At 40.4% G+C, this 12,357-nt stretch overlaps 1 protein-coding gene across 7 annotated transcripts in view; it reads left to right on the top strand.

The window, feature by feature from the left end:
* The window catches only part of SPATS2L (spermatogenesis associated serine rich 2 like), a 162,892-nt gene that overhangs the window by 101,674 nt on the left and 48,861 nt on the right, over positions 1–12,357 (top strand). For all 7 annotated transcript variants that reach the window (XM_032405203.1, XM_032405237.1, XM_032405246.1 and 4 more), the window contains 3 exons: positions 1,848–1,956; positions 5,107–5,156; positions 7,725–7,974. In XM_032405203.1, coding sequence (XP_032261094.1) covers positions 1,848–1,956; positions 5,107–5,156; positions 7,725–7,974 — 409 coding nt within the window. The remainder of the gene's footprint in view (positions 1–1,847; positions 1,957–5,106; positions 5,157–7,724; positions 7,975–12,357) is intronic.

Genomic DNA, 12,357 nt, shown 5'->3' with positions numbered 1-12,357 from the left:
ACAACTTAACAAAAGAAAGGATGGTCAAGGGATGCCCACAAGACCTAAATCCTTTGCATGGCCTTGTAGGCCCTGCATGACGTAGGCCCTGCCCACGACTGGCCTCATCTTGTATTATAAAAGCCTCAGCCGCTGCCTCCCTCCATCCTCCCCTCCAGCTACTCCTTCCTCATCTGGGCCTCACTCCCCAGTCATGTTGTTCCCTCTACCTAAAATGCTTTTCCCCTTACCTCCTACCCATCTCTTCTCACTTGTCTTCCAGATGTTAGCACTCGTATGTAATGTCAAGTCTCCCTGTTATACAATTGTATGGCATTCATCACAATGTATAAGTATGTATGTATTTGTGTGATCATTTGATCAATGTGTACATTCCTCTTTAGTCTATAAGTTCCAGGAAGTTTGGTGCCTTGTCACACAGTAGGCATGCAAAAAAATATTCACTGATTGGATTTTTAAAGAGGGAAAGGAGAAAAAGTGAGAAAGAACTTGTATCTGAAGAAGTTAAAATTTTTAATGTGTAAGCTAAAAAGCTAAGAACCATAAAAGGTGAGAATAGAAAAAAAATTAAAGGAATCTTGAGTCACATACATACAAATACATATAGTGTATTAGAGTCCTTGGTAAAACCCACATGTTTAGCATTTATGAATGTCAAATTTCAAAAGCAGCTTTCTGATCAATAGTGTCAAACCTCTATAAGTTAGGTACTCATAGCTTGTGCTGTTTGCTCATAATTATCTAAATAGATCTTGTATACAGATCTATATGAAATAGGCTGCCTATTTTCTGACATAATTAGAAAACAGGCTATACTGCTTAACTAAATGTTCTGGTCAATAGAGTCACGTTACACATATCATACCCATATAATCCGTAGTCCATGAATTTGATTACAGTAAACTGTATGTAACTCTAAAACTCAATTAGCCATAATTGAACCATTGATGAAAACATGTAAGGATTGTGCAGCACTTTTGTGATCACCATTTTGGATACCACTTACCGTTGCACCATGCAGACTCTAGAATCTATCCTGTATCAACTACAGGAATTCTCACAATAGAAAGCTGGGTGAGCTAAGTTTTGCTCAAATAAGTAGAGCATCCTGTAGTAATTCCAAGTTCTGTGGGATAGAGGTCAGCTAATTCTATTAGTAAAGAATATGTGCTAAATTCGTTTAAGAAATACATACAGGTCATTAAAATTTTATTATCACCTTAACCTATTGAAATCCTTAACCCTCATATATGTATTTACTTTTACACTGTTTTAAATGTTTGGTTTTCAGAAATGTGCTAAGATTGCCATTTCAAAAGTACAATGCCCCACATTTTTACTTCCCTGTAAACATTACTGGAGTTTTACAACACACTTGTGTGAGCCTTGATGACTGCTTCCACTGTGCAGATGAGAGAGGCTGAGGCATGAGGCTGTTTCTGTGAGTTTTGCACAGACAGCCCTGAGCCCGTGGACAAGAGAGCCTGAGACAGAAAGCGATCTGTGTCTTCACTGCAAACACATCTTGTCTGCATCTGTAGTCTGGGGGGGTGGGCTGGGGGGGGGGGGGGCAGATCGCAAGACCAGAGTTGGCTTTTCACACTCACTACTACACTCCCCACAAGGAGCTCTTTGTGAAATGTGCACATAAATAAAAAGGGTATCGAGGTGATTGCTAGGATGAATTTTTACTGCTCTGAAATGCCTGAGTCTGCTTAAGGGCAAGAAGAGAGATTAGTTGGCTTTTCAAGGCCTTTCTAAGAGTTATAGTTCTATCCAGTGAGAGTTTCACGGATGAAGAATAGTTAAAGTGTTTACCTTTCTTTTTCTTTTCTTTTTCTTCATAGATCTATGCAGTTCGATCAGTTGTTCCCAACAAAAGCAATAATGAAATCGTCCTGGTGCTACAACAGTTTGATTTTAATGTCGATAAAGCAGTGCAAGCCTTTGTGGATGGTAAGTCTACAGGACCCCCAAACCTGTTAGAACTAACGATTCTATATCTTCTGTATTTTTTTCCTCGAATGCATTGAGTATCAATTAGTTCCTAATTTAATCCTCATAAAAATATGCTACACTTTAAAAACACATCTATATACTCAATAAGTGCAGAATTTGGGATTTCTTTTTCCCTCATTAAAAAAAAAAAGATTGTAGCTAGTTTCCAAAAGATACCTGTTATAATGATACTAATTCCATTGTCCACCCCTTTACTTGATGGTGTCCTTATTCATGGAGGGTAATGTGCTTCCTGATTTGGAAGGCCTCCTCAACTCTTCAGCCCGCATAGTTCTACGTGGCCTCATTGACTGCCATCCTTGAACTCGATGCTTACACAGTCTGAGAGGATTGGTTTATTCTTTAATATCCTTAGTTTTTTATTTTGAGATTGCCTAATTAATCAGAATATCAATTCATCTTATCTACCTCTAGAACCTTTTTGCTGTCTAAAAGAAGAATTTTCTTCAGACAACCCATTGCCAGTGATGTTATAGAATCTAAAGTGTCAGGAATATGTTTATCTTATAAACTTATATTTTCTGTAAATTATGGGGAAATTCTTCTCTCCTATTTGAACAAGTTCCATTTATGAACAAAGATCTCTTGTCCTTAGTTACCATATGTCTTCCTCCCTGGTATTAGTTTCTCTGTCATAAATATGGACCAGCTAAACATAATCTGATAAATAAGGTCAGGGGAGACCTGTCAGCCCATTTCTCAGTTATATCCTGTTCATACTTGATTTGTTAGGGATGGTTTGATTTACTTATTTTCCTAGGAATAGAATAATTTTCCCAAGGTTCTGCAAGTATAATTGCATTTCAGGCAAGGTCCTGAAACCAGGCAATACTCTCACATTCTGATATCTACAATCAAGGTTTAGGGTTCTAATTGAATTTAAAAATGATTGCCATTCAAAATAGACCTGAAGGCAGACCCATAATGAGTAACTTTCCTGTTTTTTTCTGCCTCATGTACTAGCAGATACAGAATTTTGAGTCGTGAGAAATAATAGTAGAGAATCTGATATTAATCTGATTTGCAGCATTTGGTGCAGTTTGTCTCAAGAAAACATTTTTGGAAATCTGCACATCCTGGCTCAGATAAACTCTCAAGATTCACTTGCCAACATCACTTGCATGGAAAAAAGCTTTAGGAAAGGAAAAAAGTTATCCCCATTCCTCCCCACCCTCACTTGGATTGAAGCCCCCACATTCCCCATCATGAAAGTTTTTATTTCAAAGTGACCCTGATGAAATGCACAGATGCCCAGGAACTGAAAGACTGTCATCAAATCCATCTGTATTTAAGTAACGTACCTTGCTTGTCCTTGAAATTGTCACCTTGTCAGTGTTGAGATCTCGTTAGAATAACTCACTGATTGCTGAGAAACGTATCACTTTGGTTGGGGACCAATTGGAAAACTTGTTTAAAAACCACTGAGATTCAAAAATATTTGTTAGGAATCACTTATGAGGCATATTAAAAGCACTATTTCTGAGTGGCTTCAAAAGCTCCGAGCAGTTTCAGTATAATTAAAATTTAGTAATAACAGTTTCAAAATTCGCTGTGAACATGAATATTTCTCCTTCAGAATTACTCTCTAAAAGCTCATTGTCCAAATTGCAAACAGAATTTATGTCAAAATATGAAAATTAGAGGAATAATTGAATATCGCACTTAAAGCAGTAAGCAACTCACCTCCTTTCTCTGATTAAAAAGAACAGTACTTGACACTTTCTTAAAATTTAATTTTATTTGGAAAACTGAAGTTTGGCTGTAAGTAAGAACTACCCTAATGATTATTAGCCTGGATTGACTAACCAAGGAGCCTAATAAAAGTGACTTCTTAAAGTTCTTCAAAAGGAAAATACAGTGAAACATTAATTCTCTGGGCAAATGAGAGAGAGACCAGCTCAGTTAATAAAAAGTCTGAATTATAACTTACTTTTAAGTGCAGTCTTATTATTTCAAGTACATGTAACTCAGAAAGCCTAAGAGGGGCATTGAATTGGAAACTTTGAATAGATAGGAATAATTAGCCTGTCTAAACATTAGTCAAAGCAATATGGCCTTCTCCTTATCTAACAGTGACAGTGGACTCAATAATTGGGACCCTACTAATTTGAAATTTGTTATAAAGACCAGCCTGAAGTTTATCTTCGTTTAGCCAACACACTCATTGTAGAGAACTATTAGTATAATGAGATTGTACGAGAAGGCTTAAAATTGTTAAAAGAATACATTTAAGAGCTACTCTTTTAAAAGTACTTATTTGTATGAAAACAACCCATGTACTCATTACCAATAACTTACTGTTGAAATGATGACCCGCCCAGTTGGAATGAACGGAGAACTTTGTTAGACCACATGGAGACAGTTACCGTAGCTGATCAGCGGTAAACATGTCTTTTAAAATATTTTACAGCTTAATCAGATTAGGCTTTTCCTCTCTGAGCCTGTGCATGGCCACATACGTATGTGAACAGCATTGAGAAAACCTGGGATCAACTTGTCAGTCGACAAACTTTTTTTTGTTTCCTAGTGGAAGCCTTCCTTCCGAAGAGCCCATCCCATCCCTTTGTGAGGTGACAGCAAAACCAACATCAGATAATCTGTCGTCCTTATCACGTTGCAAGCTGTGAATATAGTGAGTGGAAGGCAGGGAAAGAGCAGGAATGGGCACACAGAAAGCTTTGATTCACTTGGTTAATAATATTCAAAATCCCATGTTTGGTCTGGAAGATTACAGGTATTTTGATTCATATATCAAACAGAACAATTTTAATTCCACCTATGCCAGCACAGCTAACAGAACATTCTCAAGATATATTTCATTTTCTGTAAGACAACATAGTGATAAAAAGGTAAGCTTCATGTAGTGGGGCTTTAATACTTTGATAAAACCAAGATCATGCAGTGAATTAAATGAAAATCTGGAAATAAAAAATGAAACTGGCATTTTTATTAAGGTAGGATGTATCAAAACAAATGAAAAAGCCAAAAAAAAAAAAAAAATCGCTGCCAGGATGGAAAGGCAGCGATGAATTCTGTGCGGTGTTTTATTACATGAATACGTGTTGAAGATTCTTTGTCTTTATCTAGGCAGTGCAGTCCAAGTTCTAAAAGAATGGAATATGACGGGGAAAAAGAAGGTAAGATGAATATCGATTGTAAATTAATAACATCTCCAATCAAAACCTTCATGATTGTTACCCTTTAAACAAGGTTGCCAATTTTATGCCTCTTCCATATATGTTGATACGTATACACGGAGGGCTTGCAAATTCAAGGCTCTCTTCAATTACCAGCCAGCCTTACTACTAATGCCCTTGTTTTCTGTTCGACTGTTTTGAACCACCAGGTGTGCCTTAGAAGTCCCCGAGTTTTTCTTTTTTCAAGCATTAAGGGGAGCCCAGCCGGTGAATTCAAAGGATTCAAGACATTAACTTGCCTGAACATATTCCGTAGCACAAAGGAAAAAATTAGGGAGTGTTTTAGAGATACTTGAAAAGCTCTAAATATATTTTCGCATGTTCTTCCAACTGAAAGAATCTGTCCAAGGCTGCCCTGAGATACATTTTTTTTTTTTTTTTTTTGCCGAGTTCTACATTCGATCTTTAACAAAGGAAGAAGAAAAGAAAATACCTTAAAGTCATAGTCAGGGACCTGTTTTTCCTTCTTGATAATCCTGGCAAACCGCTCTTTGAGAACAGAGAGAAGGAGATTTGACTCTGCCCGATTCGAATCATTTTGCTTTCTTGGCCAGTCACAAGGAGTTGGGCTTCTGGGCGCACGTGAGGTGTGCGTGTGAACCTGCGCCTTCTGTGTCCAGCCCGTGCCTGCCTGATCCTGTGAGCATCTGTAGAGCGCACTAGCTCCAACAAGGGGCACCAGCTTTGTTCGCCGCCTGCAACCTGTTTGATGACTGTCACAAAAAGTCTGATTCTCCTTTCAAAGTAACTGCTCCACCCATCCCCATTATTTCCCAGCCGGGCCTTGTGTTCAGGGCATCCCACAATATGATAGGCCAGTCCCCCCTTCCCCACCGAAGGAAGATCACAGGCCTGCCAAACAGGTTTTAAGCAAGCAGAAAGCAGCATCACTTTCATAAAATCCTGAGATGACTGAAATTACCCTTCCTCTTTCTTTCGCACCCGAATTTCATGGGAATAGGAAGAATTACCAGATTTTTTTTTTTTTTACCGTTGTGAGTCACCCTCTTTGACAATCTCTGCTTAGCTCAACTCGTGGCTTCCCTGACGTCTGTGCCAGATGAACATGACTCGCAAGTGATGGAAAGGCAATATTTACACGCCCGTGGAAAAATTTCAGATGTGTGGTTTGGTTATCAAGTTTCTCTGATGTGAATAAAGGAGCAGACAGCAGCTGTGGACCCAACTCGCTACTGAGTCCCCATCTTAGAAGTTCATTGAGAAAATGGTCTCCCCAGCCCAGCAGACACAGAGCCTGTGTGGGAATCTGGGCGGTCAGCCCTTCCCTTTGCCCTGTGAATGGCTTCTCTCAGCTCAAGGAGCACTCCTCCGGGGAGTGATTGTGGTTTCAAAGGGGAAGAAAGGGAGTGGGGAGGAGAATTAAGAGAAAACAGTTTCCTTTTACTGTTTTTTTTCTTTTCAAACGTGTTGGAGAACAAAGCCAGGCTGATGTTCAGCGGGAACTCCCTGCTGCAGTGGGCGGGACAGGGTCTGGGCTGATGGGTCAGGCCTGCACCATCCTGAATGTTAACTACACGGAGCACCCTGTGGGTACAGAACCAAAGTCAAGGAAAGCATACAACATAATTGGGAACATCTTAATTTCCTATATATTATTATGTATTGACCACTAGGGCACTGTAGGAGAGGTACAGTAAAACCCTGGCCAAATTGTGATCATCGGAGTCCAAAAAAATTTTAATGATCTAAAATGCAGGGTTGTGCTACTTCCAAGTGAATGAAGAAGCCTGGTAATGCTGTTTGACCAGCAGCTGAGAGATCCAGGATTTCAGCTCCACAGTCCAAATCCAGGGGCGCCCACATCAGTTTGGCATGACTGTGTAGCAGTTGTGTCCTCCAGCTGACGTATTCCCAGGGATGATTATGTGTCCTGTGGCTGCCTTGCGCTCCATGCGCAGAGGCAGCTATCCCAGGAATCTCCTGGTGGATCAGTGCCTATCTCAGAGACCCATCCTCGACTTTGGGACCTGCCTTCTACTTCCTCATTTTGCAAGGCCTTGTGGCCTTTCTCGTACTGATTCTCCTACTCAAGCTCCTGTCCTCCCTCAGAGGATCAGAACCCTGGAGTCCTCCTTGCCTCCCCCCGACGTCTCCCCCACCATCACCTCTTTAAGAAACGTGAGCTCTTCTCCAGTGGCACAATATCTGAATTCAAGTTTTTTCAAAGCAGTTCTCACAAGACTATATATTACCCTTCATACATGTAGGGCTTCAATTTGCTCAAATAATATTTCAGCTTTTAAGCCATTCCCTGCTGTTTTTCGCTTTTAAGGGAAATTCTTTTGTTTACTGTGTTCATGAGGTAAAAGTTTACACAACTTACTGTGAGAAAAAAGATACTTACATGTGGGTGGTCAATAAAGATATAGGTGTTTTGCCCCAGAAAACAAATAAGATAACACACTTTATTTTGATCTCTCAGGTTCATCTTCTATCTCAAGGGCCTGAGCTGAATAATGTTAACTTCTCATTTGTTTCTCATTCTAGAACAACAAAAGAAAAAGAAGCAAGTCCAAGCAGCATCAAGGCAACAAAGATGCTAAGGACAAGGCAGAGAGGCCCGAAGCAGGGCCCTTACAGCCGCCACCGCCACCCCAGATAGAAAACGGCCACGTGAACGGCTGTGAGAAAGACAGCTCGTCCACAGATTCTGCCAGCGAAAAGCCGGTCCTTATCCCTCGTGAGAAAAAGATCTCGATACTCGAGGAACCTGCGAAGGCACTCCGTGGGGTCACAGGTCAGTAATTCTTATATAAAGTTGCTTAGGAAGACATAGAAGAGAAGGAGGCAGAAGGGAACCCATGGAGACGGTGGCGGCCACTACTGATACTGTTGGAAAGAAAGGTCTTCCTTCCAACAAGGACTCAAACATCTTCCCACAGGAACAGGGTCGGGGGGATGTTACAGGGCAGAAGGAGAAAGCTCAGCATAGCCCTGCACTAAGAAGATAATTTTGTCCAAAGAACATAGTTCTAGTCTGTATTAGGATCATCAGGGAAACAGAAATCCCAGTTAAAAGAAATTTTCTTTCAAGACACCTTTGCTGGGATAAGGGAGGAATAATTAGTGGTAACAGCAAATGTTATTAAAGGGTAGATCAGATTATTTAAACTCCTGGTATTTTGTATTATGTGACAGAACATAATCTTCCAGGGTGTTAGCATCTGGAATGTTAATTATTTGTACTATAGCTATATCTTAACCTACAAAAGGTTACTTTTTAATCAAATTGTATGACCTTGGGTGCATCATTTCATCTCTAGTGTCCCACTTCCTTTCTGTAAAATAAGAAAACTGTACCAGAATGTACTAGACAGTGGTCTCAACACTATCTAAGCGAATGCTCCACTTTTATAACAAATCCTAAAATAAAAATCAGAGAAAATATAGTCGATCTAGAAACAGAATTTCAGTAAAGCAAAAAATATAAGAAATCTGGAACAACTAAACTAGAAAACCTTATAAAATGGTCAGATATTCACACCCACTTAAAATGAATCACTTTGCACTTAAAACAGTGGTCAACAGGACATTGTGGACACTGTTTTTTTTTTTTTTATATTTGACGTGTGAAGCAAGAAAGAAATAAGCCTGTTTGTATATAGACCTAGAATCACTCTGAAAGCGGCCACTACAAATGCAGGCTGCTGCAGGGACGCTGGTTGTCAGGTCAGATACCATGACCACACGAGTCCTTGGCTGTGCAGTTTTCCAAATGCTGCAAAGCTTTTGGTCAGTTCTGAACACCATAAAGTACAGTCTTTTCTTAATTCACCCCGTATTAAATCCTGGAAATCCATAGGAGAATTGTACAAAAAATACTTTGTGTTTATATGTAAAGCATCCAAGAGGACCTGAGAAAGTTCAGGACACAGGGCGATTCTTTGTTGTGCAGGATTCCTGTGATTTTAAGTCACCTAACTATGGGTGTAGGCCTCTCCACCCCACACACAAATTTTTAACAAATGCCTCCTAATTCAAAATGCCTGGCAGATCCCCTAGCGAGGACCACACCACCCAGTAATTCCTGCAGTCCTTCTTTTAGTTATAAAATCCCGCACTGATCGACTCAGTGACTCTCTAAACTCCTCTTACATGCTAAGCACCGTGCTGTTAAGCCACAGTAAATTCACAGAAGGATATGGTATGGTTGAGGCCCTGCAGGAATCGCTTTCTGTTATTCTCGAAGAGAAGGCTGAGTTTACAGTTTGGGGAAGAGAGGTGCTACATCCATGAGTGATCCAGGGAGGGTTCATGGGAGTCACGGTAATTGAAGGACCCATAGCCTTGAGGCGGTAGAAGGGATTTGGAGGGTTAAAAAGAAGTAGAAAGGACTGGACTCCACACCCTCGTGTACTGCAAGTCTGCAGCCTGAGGCAGCGCAGTCCTCTGATCAGCCAAAAATGAGCAAGAGGGGCCCTGCTTAGGAAGAATTCAGCCCAGCAGAAGAGACAAATGCAGACAGACCATCTCATGGTGATGTGTACCAAACCAGGGCTCCAGTGGGGAAGCATTAAATAACTCACATGCTGTACAACACGCTAGTAAGTTTTTAGCTTGTTCACCAAGCACTGATTTTCTTCCACAAACACATTACCTACCAACTCGACTGGTAGTGAGCGCGGTAATTCACATGACCCCTAGTGCACAGTGCTTCCTCAAAACCAAACAGACAAACAACAGAAAGAGCTTATTTCCATTTAGAATCTAAATTTCCCAGGATTTTTTAAATTCAATTTTTACCATGCCTACAATTTTGAGAATATTTTGATTTATAGTAAGGGCAGGAGAAAAAAATTAAATAATTGAGTGGCAGAGTCCCAACCTTGCTTGTTATTGCATTCACATGAATTACTTTCAAAATCTAATTACTCAAGTTGCCGTTTTGATATCAATCATAGACTAAAAGCCTAGCACGTATATTCATTCATTTACTTATAATTTATACCTTCTTTCTAAAACAATTTCGGTAACTCTATCAAGTATATGACATTAGAACAAATTCAATATTGAAGCGCTTCACTTCGCAGTGGCTAGCTGCCTTAAAAGTTAAGTACCCACTAGAAGAGTTCTCTGTACAAGGAGGCTTTTGTCAGTTCTACCATGAACCTTTCTGTGAAGCCTCCTTTATTGCGCAAAGAGCCATCCCAGGATCCTTTTGGTTTTGTTACGTTCAGCATGAAGGCATTGAAGTACGTCGGTATTGTTTGTGAATGTTGCTGGTTCAGTACAAATCCATGCCTCACATCAATTTTCCTGTTAAAGAATAAATGATGATATGGAAGGTCATTAGATATTTTTGCAAAAGGAAGGGAGTCCTCCTGGTTGACCATTAACTTCATCAGCGGCTCACATGTTATGATCATACATTTAAAAATGAGTTTGTAACTAGTTAGGTTTTCCTTCCCGAAGATAGTGAAAATTTACCAGGAAGGTGATGCCCAAACTGGGAAATGGCTTTGAAATGCCTGTCTGATCCATTGGCAGTCCCGAGGCCTCTAACAGCTATTTCACAGATGAGTGTTAGGTCTTGGACATCCTGCATCCCATTTTGAGCAGAGCCGTGGAACTGGAAAGCATGGCATTGATCCTTTAACCCCATCCCCTCACTGAATTGCTGAGGAAGCCAAAGCACGCCCGCACCCCGGGTTGAGAGGACAAGAAGAGAACCCACACCCCTGGGGTAACTCTTACCACTTTGCCAAAGCCTGACTCAGATCTGTGCAATTTAATGCATGCATTGGAGAGTTGCTGCTGAAACCATGGGCTCCCTGACTCCTAAAAGATGTATAATTGAAAAATTAGGAAAAAGGAATCATAACAAAGCCATATAATGATACTTTGTACTTGAGTGAGTTCGAAGTATGAGTGTAAAAGAAATCTCCAGTCTGCTTGCAGTGGAGCATTTATCAATCTTTCCTATAATGAAACTGGCTCAAGGAAGCTTGCCCCGAATGCCCAGCTGGGCAGCAGGCTGTGAACATGTGCAACGTGTGTTTTATCTTTTTATAACACCTTGACATTCAAGATCTCTCTTTTTAAAAAGTTTTAAACAGAATCATTTTCTGGTAGGGGAGAAGTTAGCTTTAAGATATATGCAGGTGGTTCAGGGGTGTTAGTGTGACTTCCTACATGAAAAATCACCACCAAAAGCATCATCATTTCAGGCTGTAAATATAGCACTGTCGAGTGGGACAATGCTGCCTGTCAGCCCAGAGCTTAGAAGTTTGGGAGTTTGATTTAAACTTAGTACAAAATTACTCCTCTAAGCCATGGAGTAGTTTTTTCTGTATTTCAGAATTTTTAATAACAGCTCAAATTAGATCTTTTACATAATCCAATCAAGATCATTCTGCGTCCAAGTACAAAGTCAGACAAGGAGTAGATTAAGATTTATTTTTACCAAAAGTAATGCCACGGATCATGTTTAATCCTGAGACCCATCTAAATGTCTAAAGCACATTATGACTTTAGGGTTCAACTTTCCTAAGTATTCTTCCTGCTCTACTTTTCCTAAGGCTCCGATTGCTGAAATATTTAGGTGCTTATCACAGTGTAGGCCCAAACAGGAATTCAGATTTCTGTGTTGTCTTCCTCCCACTGGACACAATTCCCATTGAATAGGAAAGGAGCAGGATTATGGGCCACCAACTGGCTCCATTGAGATAAACCTTGGGGTGGGGCTTTCGTCAGCTACAGCTCCTCTTGCTAGCCGGCAGGCTTCCTTTATGTCCCCTCATCTGGTGAAGCATCCTGGGAAGCCAGCTCTTCTGTTACTTGTTACCTGTCTCAAACAGAAGGCTCCATGCTGTGTTCACTGACCTCCACAAACCGGACTTCATGATTTGCTCTGTATCATAGAACAGGAACAGCCCCGTCATTTTGCCTTGACAATACGGATTCTCTGTTTTGGCATGGGCCTGGCACAGAACTGCTTCTCATTCCACTTCTCATTCTCAGAGTGAACTGAACCAAATGTGAGAGAAAGGGTCCTGTTATTTTAGAATGTTGGCTGCTTGTCTCTCATTTGTGCTGATTGTTAAACACACACACACACACACACACACACACACACACACACACACACACATACACACCCCTCACCAGACTATTTCACAGT

Source organism: Phoca vitulina, unplaced genomic scaffold (genome assembly GCF_004348235.1).
Source record: "Phoca vitulina isolate PV1807 unplaced genomic scaffold, GSC_HSeal_1.0 scaffold1, whole genome shotgun sequence".
Lineage (NCBI taxonomy): Eukaryota > Metazoa > Chordata > Mammalia > Carnivora > Phocidae > Phoca > Phoca vitulina.
This window is presented reverse-complemented; position numbering and strand designations above follow the sequence as displayed.